Below are 17,626 nucleotides of genomic sequence, written 5' to 3'. Positions count from 1 at the left end.
TCTCAGCATATAAATGTGTTGTATTTTGTCCTGGTTGCTTTCTTATTTCTTGTTGTGAATTTTTTATAGCTATTTTTTGTTTGGCTTTTCAGTTTATTCCACTGTATTACCTTGCTGATATTTTTCTTTGAAGTCAGGCTGTGCCAGGGAAGCCAAATCATGCCAGAAGGTAGAGATAAAAAATAGGTTCTATTTACATTCTTTTCCCGGTTTGAATGAACAACTCATCCCCAATCATTTTTCAGTTTTTAGTGTTTGGAAATGGTATTTCTAGATGAGATGGTTATGTTTTGCTGAATTCTACTTTGCCAAGATGATTATGTTTTGCTGAGTTTTAGTAGTTTTAATCTGCTTTGGCCCTAAAACATTAGTAATCTTACCTGTCACAGCATTTTTCCAGGTGATACAGGTAAGGATAAATTGATAACCACCTGGATGAGAATGAAGGTAGTGACACATTTCCAATGCCATGCTGAATAAACCTTGTGAGTGTTTTCTTTTTTCGTAAGATAAAATTGCTTTCTTTAAGAACAGAAATGTATATTGTTTTGAAAGTATTTTGTTATGCATTGTACTATTTAAATAGAAAGCATATTTGATTTGGGATGGTGTAACACTGAGTAAAAAGCAATTACGTAGCATCCTGAGTTAAAAAATATTTAACTAAAGTTCTATTCTTCCTTGCAGTCTTTTTCTGACCGGGTAATTAAAGCAATCTTACACTATTCTTTCTAATAGTCATAACTGTGATTGGGAATAAATTAATGGAATGCACAAATGTAAGAATCTAAGCAGGATGGAGAGTGTTTAGTATTTCTTTGGGTGATGTACATCTTCTGTTACCTAGCAGTAATCATTCTGATACACTAGGTGCCTACAGTTTGATAGTGTGGTGAAGATATATTGTGAGACTCAAATTTTGCTTTCTTACTTCTCAGAGAAGTTGTATCTATGTGAAATCAGAGAAGGAAGAGTACTATTCAATTAAATTGACATTTGATTGAAAATTATTTCTTGGCAACTGGATTTAAAGCCTGTCATAGAGTCTTACTCTGGTAGAATAAATTGCCAATACACAAATTAGGCATGTTCTGCTCTTTTCCAATACATAGTGTTTTGCAAGAAATTTTTAACAATGAGAAATAGTGTTGCTGATGCGAAATTGTATTTTCATTCCTTTGTAAGTTTCCAATTAAAAAGTCATTAAAAGACAAACTTTGGAAGGCAGCAGTGACTATTCAGAAGAGAACTCTCAGTAAAACAGGAATTCATGCTCAGTTTTAAAGCTGTATTCATGTGCAGCCCTAAATGTGAAGGCATAGGTAGTGGCCATATACTAAAATACAGTGTCGTATTACCCAAAAAGACAGCATCCAATCAAAAGGAGTCAAAGTCTAGACTTCTATTTTTTTATGTAATATATACCATCCTAGTAATTCTCTCAATTTGTTGCAATAATTTTCTGGCTCTATAGGAGTGTTGCAATACTCTTTCTCAAAAATAATACCTTTAGAGATGAAGTTATTAGAAATTAAATTGGAAAAAAGGCCAGTGGAGATTTTTCCAGTACATAATTTTCTATAATTTCATTTTTAAAGGTTTTTTTATGAGGTGTTTTTTACAGATTCAAATCTCAGTTGTCCAGGCTGAATCAGTTATGAAATAACTATTATGAAGTAATATAATTATATGTAATTATAACTATTAACAATCCCCATAACTCCATGTACCTTTTTGTTTATAATAAGCAATTAACTTTCTGTGCAGTCCAGGCTTATCTGAGGTCCTTGGGTTCTTTCCCCTGTAAGAAATGAGGCCTAATTTTCCCTCATATATTAAGGAAAAGTACTTAAGCTGCATATGAAGAATCTTAGAGTCATGGAATGTGCTGAGTTGGAAGGGACCCATCAGGATCATCAAGTCCAATGCCTGGCCCTGTGCAGGACACCCCAAGAGTCACACCCTGTGTCCGAGAGCATTGTGCAAATGCTTCTTGAATTCAGACAGTCTTGGTGCTGTGACCACTTCCCTGAGGATCCTGTTCCAGTGTTCAACCACCCTGTCCATGGATATCCAACCTAAACCTTCCCTGACTGAGCTTCATGCCTCTTCTCCAGGCTGAACAGACCAAGTGCGCTCAGCCACTCCTCAGGCGGCTTCCCCTTCAGACCCTTCATCATCCCGGTGGCCTTGCTTTGGACACTTTCTCATACCTTTATGTCTTTTTTGTATTGTGGCACCCAAAACTGCCCCAGCACTCGAGGTGAGGCTGTCCCAGCTCAGAGCAGAGCAGGACAATCCCCTCCCTTGACCAGCTGGCCATGCTGTGCCTGATGCCCCCCAGGACAGGGCCCTCCTGGCTTCCAGGGCACCGCTGACTTGTGTTCAGTTTTCTGCTGACCAGGTCCCTTCCCTCAGTGCTGCTCTCCAGCCTCATTCCCCAGTCTGTCTGTACATCCACAGTTGCCCCATCTTAAGTGCAGAATCTGGCACTTCACAGTGTTTAACTTCATATGGCTGGTGATTGCCAGCTCTCCAACTTGTTGAGGTCTCTCTGAAGGTACCTAGTAGTCTAAGACAGATATTTCTCTTGATGGAAACTAGAAGGAGAGTCTGCAGTACTGCTTAAGCAGATTTGGGATTGGTTTGCATGTTCTGAAATTTTGGATCAATTTTGCTTTTGGCTTCATAGTATGTCTGGTACATGGGTTCAGAATCCAGGTTTCCATTGCAAGTTCACACAACATTGAGTGCTTCACTGACTGAAAACATGATGTCAAATGCAACAGCTGATGCATTAGTATCATCTTTTTTCTACCTATGTGCAAGACTTTAATGGCAAATTAAAATTAATAGTCTCACTGTTGTGGATCTTACTGGCAGATAGCCTTTCATGCAGTCAATCTCTGTTCAGGAGTTTAGCATCAACTAATTTACTCTGTGAGAGTCTTGACACTAACGTTTCAATGGGCAATGATAGAGGACTGAAAGGTGAGATTCCTCAGTAATTTTTTTCTCTGTCTACATCTCATCTGTACAAGGGTAGGTAACACCAGTGTACCTGTCCTGCTAGGCCTCTTGCGGAATTCTTTGAAGAAATGTTTTAAGACTTCTGGTATCCCTAGAAAGCTAATTTGCATGCATTTCTTGAAACTTAGTTGCATCAAGTTTAGGTGCACTGTTGTTTCCCAGACATCTGTGAGTTTCCATGCTATTGCATAATTCTGAAAAAAATATTCCCACTATTTTCTCCCAGTGTAGTGGGATGGCCCTGGCTGAACACCAGGTGCCCACCACACTACTCTGACACTCCCCTCCTCAGCAGAACAGAGGAAAGAAAATAAGGTTGAAGACATAAATTGTGGGTCAAGATAAAGGCAGTTTATTAAAGCAAAAGCAAAGTCCACACATGGAACCAAAGGAAACCAAAAGATACCATCAGTAGGTAGTGTGTGGCCACTTCCTGGGAACTGGGGCTTCAGCATGCATAGAATTTGCTCCAGAAGGTGTGTCATAAATAAGGAATGCTCCCCTCACCTCTCACACTGTCTTCCCCCTTCTCTTTTCTCTTGGCTTGTATTGCTGAGCAAATACCATATGCTCTGGGAGTCTTTTGGTCAGCTGTTGTGCCTGTGCCCCCTCCCAGGATCCAGCCTGCTGGTGAGGGGGAATTTTAGAGAGTCTAGTGTTCACACTTCACATGCACTGCTTAGTACTAACTGGTGTGGACTGGTGTGCTTCAAGCATCTTTCTGGCTACTAATACAAAGCACACCACTTTGAGGGCTGCTGTGAAGAAAATTAACTCTGTCTCAGCCAGACCCAGTACACCCAATCATTAACATATTCGGACTTGTAATAGTGTGTCTGATACACAGAATGTATAACATACAATATGTGTGGTTCGAATATATATATATATATATATATGAGAATCTTGTTTGCCTCACCTCTTTTACAAAAATATCAAGGTCTAAGGAGGAGGTAAAATGTTTTACTGGCCATTGTTCTTGTCATATACAAACTCATCCATAGCTGGACCAAAGGCTGAGTTTTAAATGTCAGGGGTGAATAAAGTGAATAAAGTTAGTATGCTCCTCAGAGCATAAGAGTGAGAGGAACTGCTAAAGATGTTATGCAGTAATTTCAGACAGTTTACTTTGTGTCAAAAGAACTTCAGTTTCAGTTTACATGATGTTGGGCTTTTTTCCATATTCTAGTACTTTTGTGGATTCTGTTCACTACTTTCACTCTTAATAGATTTGAAGAACAAAATTTTGCAGCTGTGTGGGTTCTTACCTAACCACTTGCATTCTCTTAGCAAATTGCTTAGTTTAACCTATGCTAGAAACTTAATAAGTAACTGAAATGAAATTGTAGGTAATTCTTAGGATAAACTATGTAGTTCTAAATAATTTATATTTCATGTTGTTTATATAATGGAGACTTTTTTTTTCAGATGAGCTCAGTGGCTTAAGTAGCAATCTAGTTGATTTAGTCAGTTTTCTTCAGGGGAAGTAATAGATTGCTTCTGAATCCCACAGTTGTGAGAGTTAACAGCTTGTTGTGGACCTGACAGTAGAAAATCAACTCCACAAAGATATTTTCTTTCTTTTCTCTTATTACATTCTGCTAATATTTTTGTTTCAAAGTGTACATAATTGTGTATAAATTAATAGAGCTTTAAAAAAATTGTATTTTTACTGTAGCTATCTCATTGGTTACTGTCTTGTTCCATGGTCAGATAGAAAGACTGTCAGGTCATTTGTATCCTTTTCAATTTCTTTTTTGCTCTCCATACCCATTACCAGTATTTCAATCCATGTTTGTTTTCTGGAGGATGCCCATCTTTCCCTTACTGCTAAGATCAACTGACAAAAGCAGAGTCAAGGGAGTAAGTCCTGCAGTGTTATTTGAGACATGATGCTCTTTTCCTGGAATCTGAGGCTTCAGATATGGAAGATGAGTGCCATAACATTCAACTTGATCCTTCTTTTGATCTTTGAACCTGATGAGTGATCTATGGAGGATGGCATCTTTCTTGTTTCTCATTGAGGAAAAGGGTAAGACATCTATTCCTGCTCATTTAATAGGGAAGAAAGGTTTCAGTACCACAGCTTTTGAAGGTTTCCTTGCTTTAGTTAAGGAAAAGCTACCAGGCCATGGTGTTTGGTTTTTAGTCCCATCTCTAAGCTATGACCCTTCTGAAGACAGATCTTAAACCAAAATCTTCTCTGATAGAATTGTCATAGAAAGTACGTTTAATATCTTGTTAAATGCTGAATGGCTTGGTGATAAATTTCTACAAATGCAGAGTGCTCTGACTGCCTTTGAAATTTTGAGAGCAAAACATACTGACTGCTACATACTGATGTTTCCATTTAGTCAAAAGGCATATAATGTGTTTATTGCTTAACAAAGTTCTTACCATTTCCCATTAAAATTACCATTAAAATTAATGTTTGATAATTAAATTAATAGTTGCTTCTAATCATCCCGATTGTTATAGTATGAAACAGTGGCTTCCAGGGCATCTTCATACCCCAATGCTCCCTCCCTAAGACTACAAAATTCTTTTCTCAGCAGATCTTGTTTCTAGGACAGCTAGGACAGTAGTTGCAGCACACTGTTCAAGAGAATTCCTGGATACCAGACTTGAAACATTTTCTGGAAACAATCTAGTAATAAGTAGCATGACCTCATCAAGAAAACTTGTTCTGTAGGTGTTGAAGAACATCACATCATTGGTATTAAATCAGCTTGTAGTTGAATACTTGTCATATGAAATCTTTTTCAGTAGTGTTCTTCCTTCTCACACAGCTCATTGTGTTTTTTTTAACTTGTGAATGATTTAAAAGGGTTTCAAGTGATGTAGTGAGCTTATATTCACCTATCAAAAATACCATTGTTAACTGCAGTCTGGTTCATGCCTGACTTGAAATCTGTTGGCAGACAGCTCCCTGCCTCAATTTCTCATTTTGCATTTTTATACAAAGACATCATATATCTTAAATTCCTCCTGCGGTGATATGTGACTGCTGTCAGGTAAATTAGTAGATTCCCCTTTCTCAACCTTAAGTTCATTCAATGAAATCAAAACTTAACTGCTCACTGGACATTACAGAACAGTGGCATTTGCTTCAAATAAAACTTAAATGTACTTTGTCTTAAAGCTTATTTCTGTTTTGCAGAGACTATATTTTTATATTAGTGTGTACTTACAAATGAAAAGGAGAGCACATCTAAAAAAAATAAATTCTCAAAATTATACTCTCAAGTTTATTTTAAGTTATGGCACATTCTGGTAGGGCTTAAGTGTGATTTCTTAATCATATTGACATAACTGAAGAATTTTAAAAACTGCAAAGTGAGCTGTATTTACACATTCACCGAACCTTACTTTTAATTTATTTTTTTTTTATTTGGAAGAAAGTATTATGGTCATGGATAACTAGATCTGTGTCCAGATGTGTCTCATAGGGAAGTTAATGAAGCCAGTGAAGCTAAAAGGATTTTCTCCATAGTGGGAAGCTGTGCTTATTTACATGTAAACTGAAATCTTCTTATGTTTGCTATCTATAGGACCCTCCTCTTTTCCTTTTTGCTGGAATGCTTCTATAACTGATGATAGGAGTTCTACAATGTGCACTGTTCTGTGGGTACTTCCAAAAAGTCAGTGGTCAGAATTTGCTAAGAAAACTCAAACTTGTGCATTCTTAGCATTTTGAGACTTTATAGACTCAAGAAGTGAAGGCATGGGGTAAAAAATGCCCATATGCTTAAACAGATTAAAATTTAACATTTTCCAGCATATTATCTTTACTGGTAACTTTGCAGGATTGAAGCTTTTTGAGTGAGTTTATTCTGCAATACTGAAAGGATAAAAATGTCAAGTTTGTGAATACTGTATTAAGGTAGGATTTCCCTCACCTGTGTGAAAAGCAGCTGTGAAATTGTCCTGAGGACTTGTGTTTTGAAGCTATAGTGATAGAAATTATTTACAGCTTATGTGGCATGAACATTGAAATACAGACCATTTAAAAGGAAATCTTTCTTCTGTTATCCTGTCTTACCTTTGTAATTTTTATTCATTCTTCTGAAAACAGTGGATAATTGTGTTGGATTAATAGATGTTTTAGTTTAATATTTTAATCAAAGATAAGGATCTGTAACTGTTAAATGCAGCCTAGCTAATGTTAGGACCCACCTATGTGTGCTGAGAGCAAGAAAGTAGACCAAAACTTTGCACACATTTTTGTTAATTAATTTAAAATTTAGTTTGAATACTTCGATTTTGATGAAATTCATTTAGTATGAAGTACCTCTCTCTAGTAACAAATAATATCTGTATCATTATTTTCTCTATCTTCTAGTAACAGTCATATAATGCTTAGCCATTCTGAATTATGGACCCCTTCTCATCCACTCCAAAGGAATAAATAGAAGGAACCATTCAATATAAAGTTATATAGAGCCAAGTATCCATTTTGGAAGTAAAGCTTCACTGTATTTTTAGAGTAATAATGTGATTCTTAAGCAGCATATGATTTCGAAAGTAGATGTGAATGCTAACTTTTAAAAAGTATTTGATGTTAAAAAAAGTTGTTCATAAAAAGAATTTTTTATATCAATGTTTGGGTATACACATCCCCTTTCCATTCAATTTAAGTTATGCAGTCTTTAGAACATGAAAATTTATTCAAGTAAGATCTTGCTTGCTCTTATTTACTAAACTTGCATATTTTTAATAAAAAGTTTACAGTTTTATAGTTTTCCATAAAATTATTTAAGTAGGAAAAATATTCTTACACACATTCTGGTTTGTATTTGTCTAGGAGAACTACTGTACTTTTTAGCCAGCTTTTTTCTGAGCAATGCCATAATTAAAATAATTCCATAGAGAAAGGCTTTCCTTGGAAGTGGAAAATAAAAATTGTGTAGTTTGAGTAACATCTATGCATTGTCAGAGCTCAGCCTTTATATATCTGCTAACTTGTAGTCTCATGTTACAGAACTATAGGTGATGCCAAGTGATGTTTATTTATGTTAAGGTTTTCTTAGAGTTTGTTACTGTGTTTGGAACAAAGCCTCTTCAGGTGTGCTCTGAGAGAGTTGTGATTCCTTCTGTGGTTCTGGTATTTCATTGGGCTTCTTTTCTGGCTTCTTGAACAAAGTAACCCATACTAGTCTACTACTTCAGTTTAAAATGCTACCTAGGTTATTTGTAAAATGTTTTTTTCTCTCTGTCAGGCCTCATTAGAATCAGTCTTTAATGGTTAGACCATGTTGATTACTCACAGACAAACTGACAAAAAGCAAAAGCTTTCATCCTCTGATGATCAAATCCATCCTTTGATCCACTGATAATCAGCGATTTTCCAGGAAAAATGTATCTTGATTCTTAGTATATCAACTTTATGCTTCTGCTATTCTAGCAAGTAAGATAATTCTGATTTCCATTTATTTTATATCTGCTGCTAAGTAGGCAGTTCCAGCATGAAATTTCATTAGACTATTCCTACCTTTATGCCATAGCCATTAATTAGTACACCAGATAAGCACAATTGCAAAAATCAGTGTTTAAAACTGAAGCTCATTTTTAGTGAATTTCTTACACAAGACACCTTCCAGCCATGCTTCTAACCCCCATTTTCTGCAATGTCACATGTTGCTTTCTCAAATGATTGAAGTCTAGATTAGTTATAACTGCTGTAGCATCTATTTGCCAAACAAAAATATCTGACTATTCTACCTCAACAACTGTAGTTCCTATACACATACTTAGATAAACCTATAGTACATTTTATTTTCTTTTTTTATTTCTCTGCTTTAGTTCCTGAAAATATCTTTAGATTTTTACTGAGGGGCACATATGTTCAGTTTTCTGGTTTTTGGTCCAAATCCAACAAATACATTGCATTGACTGTTCTCTCTTTGCAAAGTGCTGCTTCCTAACTTGTTTTTCACCAGTTTGGGGTATTTTTACTTGGTTTTTTTTACTCACCAAACAGTGTACTCTTCCACACATTGAGCAGACAGTTTTTACAGGAGAATGCTGTAGGAAACAGTGTCAAAGGTTTTACTAAAGTCCAGGTAAACAATATCCACAGTCTTTTCCTCATCCACCAAGCAGGTTACTTTGCTGTAGATAGGCATGAGGTTGGTCAAGGAGGACCTGCCTTTCATAAATCCATGTTTGTGCTGGTTGGGCCTGATCCCTGTGCATGCCAAGTGGTGACACTCAGAATGACCTGCTCCATGACCTTCCCTGGCACCAAGGCTGGGCTGACATTCTGGTCCTTCTTGTAGCTGAGTGTCACATTTGCCAGCCTGAGGGTACCCGGGACTTTCCCCATTAGCCAAAACTGCTAGTAAATGATGGAATGTGGCTTGATGAGCATTTCCCACTGGCTTCCTTGATAACCTTTGGTGGATCCTATCTGGAAAACAACTGGTCCTGTTATTAAGGACTGAGGCAGTGAAAGCATTAAGTAGTCTTTTCCTCATCCTTTGTCACTGTGTTTCCACTTCAGGTCCAGTAAAGGATGGTGATACTCCTTAGCTCTGCTTTTGTTATTAGTGTATCCATAGAAACATTTTCATTGTCTATCACACCAATAGCCAGACTAAGTTCTACTTAGGCTTTGGCCCTTGTGATTTTCTCTCTTCATAACTCCACAACACCCTTGCAGTCCTCCTGAGCTGCCTGCCACTTCTTCCAAAGGCCATAAACTTTATTTCTTTGAGTTCTAGCCAAACCTCTTTGTTTAGCCAGACCAGTCTGCTTTCCCACCAGTTTGTCTTTTGGCATATGGGGACAGCCTGCTCCTGTGCCTTAAGATTTCTTCCTTGAAGACTATCCAGCCTTCCTGGATTTCCTGGACTCCTTTGCCCCTCAGGACTGCCTCCCAAGGGACTGTCTCCACCAGTCTCCTGAGCAGGTTGAGGACTGGCCCTCTGGAAGTCCCAGTTAGTAGTCCTGCAGGCTTCCTTCCTTCTCCAAGAATAAAAAGCTCTTATCGTTTTGAGATCTCTGTGTGCAAGACAGCCTCCAGCCATCACATCACCATCAAGTCCTTCTCCGTTCACAAACAGCAGAACCAGTGCCAGTGGGGAGACTTCCCTAATTGGCTCCCTCACCATCTGTGTCAGGTAGTTCTCTTCCACACAGTCCAGGAGCCTCCTGGACTGTTTCCTCTCTACTGTGTTGTATTTCCAGCAGGCATCAGGTAATTTGAAGTCCCCTATGAGAACAATAAGGAATTATGAGTCATCTCACTGATTTTTGTAGACTAGTTCATCCGCCTTTGCATCCTGGTTGGGTGGCCTATAATAGACTCCATCAGGATGTCTGCCTTGGCCTTTCCCCTGATTCCTAGCCCCAAACACTCAACCCTGTCATCACCTTCATCGAGCTCTAGACAGTCAAAAAGCACCATAAAATACAGGGCTATCCAATTTTTTTTCTGGATGTAATCTCCAGTTGCCATATGAGAATGCTATTGGTTTCCTATGAATCCTGTCCCATATCTGTTTGAAAGTTTTGCACACCCTAGGAAACTGAAGAGCACTTCAGATCATGCTGAGGTCAACACATAGTGGGTGACCAGCTGAAATTGCCACTTGGGCTCTGTTAACTCAGCATCACCCATGCAGGCACCTACACTGTGCTCTGCCCACTGAACAGTCCTGTCTACTTGATCACAGGAGAAAATGATAATTCAGCAAATGGTTCAAATCTTGTAAGCAACTCTTAGAGGCAGTTGGCTATAAGCAAGTGATGTTGCTGTTTCCTTTGAGGTGTTTCTGCTGTGGTGCACAGTTAACTTTTGTGCTCGGTAACTTTTCCGCACTAGCAGACACTGCTGCACCATTCACTTGAATTTCTGATACGTGTTCTCCTTTCTCCCAGCAGATCCTCTCTCAATTAGAAAATTAGCCAAAACTGTAATCATTAATTTGTTAAAACATGAACTTTGAGTTGTCATTTTATTTTCTGAAGTGACATAGCTTTAGGTATTAAACAGAATTTTCTGGGTAACTATAGCTGGTGAGATTTTATGCAGTGTGTAACTGATTACTTTGAGGGTAAATTTCAGATGAATTCTGTCAACAATGATAAATTGCTTATTGTTTGTTGCAGTCTACCAATCAAGCTAAGGTAATACAGCTACAGCATGCTCCAATTTTTTAAGGATACCACTGGAGGCTTTTGCAGATTATTTTAAATTGTGACCAAGTCCTGTCAGGAAAAATTCCAATTATTTTTTTCTAAATTAGTTAAATAAAAGCAAAATCTATGCAGAATCTAAGCCACCAGAATATTTAAATATGTGAATTTTGTGTTCTTGTAGTTAATCAGCTAGAGATGCATTTAAATTATATATTTGTTTTCTTCATTTTCTGATTACTTAGAATATAATCTTCAAAAACTTGTCTCATTGAATATATAAACAGTTTACAGAAATACCATTTAAATGTGTGCTTTTTTCAGTTGGGTTTCACATGCATTCACATGTTTGCAAACTTTTAGACATTATTATCACTTTAGCTATTCTGTTTTATAGGAAAAATGCTCTGTCTTAAAGGTAATGTTGTCTTTTACCTTAATTTGTAAATTTCAATGTCAGAACATTCTTACAGCGTGTGTGCGTATATTGTTTTTTTAATGTAATATATTTAAGGAACCAGTAAGAGCAGGGCAGCAAAGAAATACTCAGGTCAGCTAAACATGGTATTTGTTTACCCTTCAGAAAATAAATTAAAAGCATTTTATGACTATTTAAGGATATTTATAGGAATAAATTGTAGGATTGCCCTGTTTCAGCAGTCTCTGTTACCTTCAGATCTCTCATGAATCAGAGGTCAGTCAGAAGTCATGCTAAATGAGTTTTTTAAAGCCATTTGTTGTCTTAACAGGCAATAGAAAGCCTTTCTTCTCATTTTGCTTCTTGATTGTCAATGTTCTCACATATTTATTTGTTCATTTCTTCCCTTTCTGATAAGCATCTTTGGTAAGTATGAGATAATGTTTCAAGTTTTTGTTGTTAAAACACATTTCATCAGTGGTGCAGTGCAGGTTGTTAGGACTGACCTTTTCTGTTTCTTCGCAATGGACAGTCATTTGTGGGAACTAGCAAATTTCAGAATTTCTATGAATTTGTAGCCCTGTAGAATTACAAAAAAGTTACAGCCTATGTAATTTGTAGTCCTAGATTTTTATTGCTTTAGAGAAGATTCTCTCTTCCTGCTATTGTACAGAAATTTTACTTCAAACACTTTTCAGTGGTAGAAATATTTGGTCAGGAAGCACTCTTAAGATGGTAGATGGTGTTCACTGGGCTTTGGTTATTTGCTGGTTTTGTTCATAGCTTTGTCACTACTTCTCATGGATTTTAACAACTTAGACTCACTAGGACATTACGGCATCATACCAGAAGTGAAATTTTAGTCAATTATTTTTCCAGGTTTAGAATTCTGCTGTAGGTATAACCTCAGAGTACTGTCACAGAGAGCAGTGGGTCAATAAAGAGCGCTGAGTCTTGAGTGTATGTCAGTCACATGTCACTAAATGTAGCACATGTAACTGATCTAAGGATTTTCTGTTTGCTGTGATTGACAGATAGCCCTGAGGTTTTTTTATATGACAATTTCTGAAAAATAACACCTTCTGCAGAGAAAGTACAGAAATACTGAAAAAAATATTAAAAGTGGTATGCCTTGAAAGACCATAAGCTAAAATAAAATGAGAAATTGTATCTTTGCTAATCTTTTTTTCACTGATTACTGCTTCCTTTTCTACTTTCATTCTGGTTTTCTATTTATTACTGTTACAATTTAGAGACAGCAAATTGTAACTGGAAGTAGTACTAAAATTGAGAGGACAGCGTGCATAAAACCATAGGTGTATTGAACATGGTAGAAGGAATGCAAGAAACATGGAAGTGATGAAAGCAGAAAAGCTGATTATTTTATAGTAATTTATTTCCTTGATAATGCATATATCTTTGAATAATTGTTGTTTTGCATTGCTTTGGGTAAAGAACAGAGGATACTTCAGCTATGCAAACCACAAAACATTGGCCTGCCTTTTCCAAACTTTATAGAATGTCAGTTGTTGTTGCTTTTTATTGCTGCAAGGTTGGCCTCTTGCTACCAAACTCTGTTATTATCCTGCGTCTGTATGATTTCCATCCACACATTCCAACATACGTATGTTGTGGATCCTGCCTCTTGAATCCAACATTTTAAATCAATTTCCCAAAACACCTCTGCTGAAAAGAGAGGAAAGATTACATGTAGCCATGGTTTCTGTGATAAAGGCGTTTGCTGTTTCTCAGTCTCTTCATCTGAGGACATAAACCAGCAAAGGTTCACAAATCTTATGAGTTCCCTGTATATCAGGGACATGGCACTTGGTCATTTGTTGGAATAGGGATAACTGGGTCCTTACTAAATATTCTGAATAAATGCCCAGCTCAGAAAATTAGTTATCTAGGCTCTGGGGCTGACTTTAAATGCCATGTTGATTTCTTTTTTAAGCCCTATTTCAAGCAGTTTTCTGTAGCATTTCTTCAGATTTTTTTAATCAGTAAACCTTCTGAAATAAATGAAAACCTTGAATTTACTCCAAGGCTACTTGTTATATTTAATAAATTGTATGTCCTTAGAACAAGGAAAGGGAAAATTTTGGCCAAAACATACATCCAGCCCTCTTTGTACTGATAAAAACATCTTGATGTCATATTTATAAATTACAGTATTCAGGATACGACTTTTTCTTAATGTCTTGTTTGTTGGTTTTTGCTGTAATTTGCATATTGCAGGTTTTTATTAAGTGGAACACATTAAATACTTTAACATTATGCAATTAAAATATTTTCCTCGCATGTGTATTCTGGTAATGCAAATGCCCTGTGGTATATGAAAGTCTGTTAATTTTAAGGAAAAACAAATTGTTACTTCTTTTCTTTATGTTTTTGCTATAAATAAATCTCTGATATCAGAACCAAGAATGAGATAACCAGGGAACAGATTTAACCTTATTTTGAATAAGGATAGAAGGACATGTTTTCAGTGTGACATAAAACTCATCTGCTGTTTTAAGAGTGGGGCTTTTGTATTTAATTGTTGTACAGATCTTACTTTTACCTCTTAATTATTTTGTTTCCTCTCTTTAAACTGAGTACAGGGACAGTATGCTGATAATGAAAGACTCTCAGGTCTCACACAATCTCTTTACATTTACTATCCCTGTCCATGTGATCTGCAGCAGTTTTGAAATACTTGTTTCTGAGTCTTTTTGCTCAGCTTAATGTTCCCCTCCCATGATCTAAAGGAAAGAACCATGATAACTGAGCATTGCATAAATATTTTCAATGTAAGAATTTTTATTTGTGTTTAAAATGGTTCTGTTTCCTGTTTTCCTTTGTTCTCATAGAATAGACACTGTTTTAAACCAAGGATCAGTAGAGTCAGAACTCTTGGGAGTTCATTTTTTCCATTTCTAGTTTAGCCTTAGTTTTGCATCCCATATTCAACAGAAATACTTGGTTGTTCTAATTATTGCACAAAATGAAGCATTTAAAGCCTTCTAAAGGTATCAATAGCAGTTATACTTTTCATTGAATTCTGTGTTATAGTTTTTAAATTATTTTCCTTTCCAGGTTCCTTACAGCCTTTCCTGGAAGCCTGCAGTAATGAATCCTTCTTCCGGACTTGCTCTGTATTGCTTCGAAGTTCTAAGCTAGATATTGCAGTTTTGGAAAAGCTCTGTGTTCTACTGCAAAAACTCTCCAGAATAAAGTAATCCTTTTTTACTACTTTATATTTTTTCTTTTTCAAAAACTCATCTCTATTTCTCTGTTTATTCCCTCCACCATATAAAATGCTGGACTTTTAATGTTAGCAGTTAAACTGTTTCTGTCATGGAGGTTTAAGACAAGCCTCTCAGTGCATAAATCTAGTTCAATTTGCAGAGTACAAACTAGAAAAATCCTCACAGTGTAGACCTAAAGAGGAATTAGTCCTTGTGTCTGCAGGTGACAAAAATGCTTAGAATTCTTAGAAGAGAATCCTATACTTTCAGTTTTACTCAGATACTTAGTAGTATCTGAGTAGTAAGCTCCTTCAGAAATTTAGTTTTAAATTTGACTTGCATTCAAGCTTCATCAGTTTTCATTCCCTTCAAAAAGTAAATTTAAGATTTTGAGCCACTTAAGCCCTTTTGGGAATGTTCATCTTTTTAAACTGTGTTCCCGTTGCTTACAGATTATTGGTTTATTGTAACAAAGGTCATCGTATCAATAGTAATGTGCTGCTATGCTTCACTCTTGCTCAGTGGGGTTGTTTCATTTATGTAAGGGGTATCTCAACTGAGTAATTTTTTATATTGGACTTAAAGCTGTTGACAAAACTGAGGTTTTAATTTCTTATAAGGAATAAAATTGAACTCTAGAAAAAAAAGTTTTCCTATAAAATAATCTAATATAAATTATAACTGGCATTTACTAGTCAAAGTAAAATTGGCTCATAAATCCTATTTTTTTAATTTTTTTTTAAATCTCTGAAACCTTATTTTGCATAAGTGAAAAGCCCTGTTACAACCTTTCCTCCAGCTTTCATTGTGCTATGTGTACATATCACTTACTCCAAAATTATTGTTTTTGTTAATTTTTGCCAAATTTTTCTCACCATGCATTTTTAACCTTATGCTTAGAAACATAATAGCAGAATTATATGAGATACTCAAAATAATGCACATTTTACTTCATTTAAAATATATTTTCTGTAGCAGCTTTAGTGTTTATATGAAACCTCTTAAATTTCAATTGACAATTACAATTATTTTATTCAAAATCTTTTGCAGAAGCAATAAGAAGATGTTTGCATTGTTTGGTCTTCATCAAATGTTCCAAGAACTGCGTAGAACTATAGATCCAAATCACACCTTCCTCTGCATAAACCTCAATTCAATTCTGCTGAACTTGGAATTGTTGAGGAGTACCTGTCTTGCCCCAGTCTAAGCACAAGTCACTAGCACTAGCTTTCAATCTAATTATTGTTCTGTATAATTTATACCAACTGCTTATGTTACTTGAAATTTTGAGTTTTTTTTTTTACTGATTTGTATAAATATATTACACAGCACCTCAGTATTCTGCAATTCACTGTGTATCATGTGGATTTTCACTTATATTTCACTCATTTATAAAAAGGAAAATGAAAAACTTTGTAATATACTAGACAGCTTTCTTCAATATTTTCTAAGGAAGTGAAATTACGTTGCTGTTGTGAATGACTAGTGCAATGTAAGCAGACCAGAAGTACCAATCCTTCCTTACAGGTATGAATCTTTTGACTCTTCAGAGAGCTTTATAAATTCTTTAATTTATTTTATGGTTGGTAAGTAGCAGATAGATATCTTAGCAGATTATTTTTTGAATAATCCTGCAGTTTTAATGATTAAAACCAGATTTTAATTCAACATAAACTAGATGTATTGAATGAGAAATTTTGTTGGTTTGATTTCAGAATTTCTTAAGAATTTGTTTGATCTTTTCCTGTAGTTAAGTAACATTTAGTATTTTATCCTGCTTTGTATAGTGCAATTTTGGATGGTAATATCTTTGCAAATGTAAATAAAGGCATTTCTTAAAATGTCCTGCAATAGTAATCTGTAACATAAAATTATTGTATTTTATTGCTTCTGCTGTATTTTTTATTAATTTGCATACAATCTTCACAGTACCCACATTTCTTTTCTTAGTATGAATATATTTTTTGTCTGCCACTGTTCAGTGTTTAGGAGTTCTTAGAAATTGGAAAAAGGATGCTTCTAAAAATTGAAATTAGTCTTCCATCACTGATTTGTACTGTAATTACTGAAAATCTATATTAGTAAAATTGACAATGCAGTTAAAGCTTAAAGATCTGCTGTATTTCAGTCTTTGACTAACACTTAATCAGTATAAAACATCAGAGAGTTTTTATTTCTCATTTTTTGCCTTCTTTGTTTCTTTTTGGTTTGCTGTTTTTTGGTTGGTTGTTTGTGGGTTTCTTGTTGCTTTTTTGTTTGTTCGTTTGTGGTTTTGTTTATTTTGTTTCTTGTTTATTTGTTTGCTTTTTTGGGGGGGAGGGTGTTTACCAGAAGTCTTTGAACTGGTCTTAAAAATTGAAATTTAACTGCAAATATTTTTCTAGCAATTTGACTTAACGTTTCTTACAAGCTTTTCTGTGAGAAGAGTGTACACCCAATTTGGCTCCAAGTATATGTAGAAGAGAGAGCAAGCACTGTGCACTTTCTGGTCAGGAAACCAATTCTAGGTAATTTTTTTATAACAGTAATCACAGCTGAAAACATTTTCTGACAATCAATTACATTTTGAAATAAGTATTTCTTCATCAGTAGTTTTGGGTTTCTGTCAAATTTACCAGCAGTGCAAAAGCTTGCATATACCTTTGGCTGGAGACAAAATCCTATTATTTAGGAAGAGTATCCAGTCCTCATCTGCTTCTCCCTCTACTACCATTTAAAAATACAACAAAATCAATAACCAGACTGTAGAAAGTTGCTTTCTTTCTTATCTCCACAAGAATGTTGATTGTGCTCTTAGTTTTCAGCCTTC

General features: G+C 35.8%; 1 protein-coding gene across 3 annotated transcripts in view; it reads left to right on the top strand.

Annotated features, from left to right (window-relative positions):
• The window catches only part of CCDC138 (coiled-coil domain containing 138), a 32,414-nt gene extending 15,667 nt beyond the window's left edge, over window positions 1–16,747 (top strand). For all 3 annotated transcript variants that reach the window (XM_014263714.2, XM_088051541.1, XM_005516832.3), the window contains 2 exons: window positions 14,666–14,804; window positions 15,868–16,747. In XM_014263714.2, the coding sequence (XP_014119189.2) occupies window positions 14,666–14,804; window positions 15,868–16,024 (296 nt within the window). In that variant the 3' untranslated portion in view covers window positions 16,025–16,747. The remainder of the gene's footprint in view (window positions 1–14,665; window positions 14,805–15,867) is intronic.
• The last annotated feature ends 879 nt before the right edge of the window (window positions 16,748–17,626 follow it).

The sequence above is a fragment of the Pseudopodoces humilis genome, chromosome 2, assembly GCF_049639895.1.
Source record: "Pseudopodoces humilis isolate 2021_Gansu_Grassland_sample_001 chromosome 2, ASM4963989v1, whole genome shotgun sequence".
NCBI classification, from domain to species: Eukaryota; Metazoa; Chordata; class Aves; order Passeriformes; family Paridae; genus Pseudopodoces; species Pseudopodoces humilis.
Note: the sequence above shows the minus strand (reverse complement) of the source record. Positions and strands in the feature narration are given on the sequence as shown.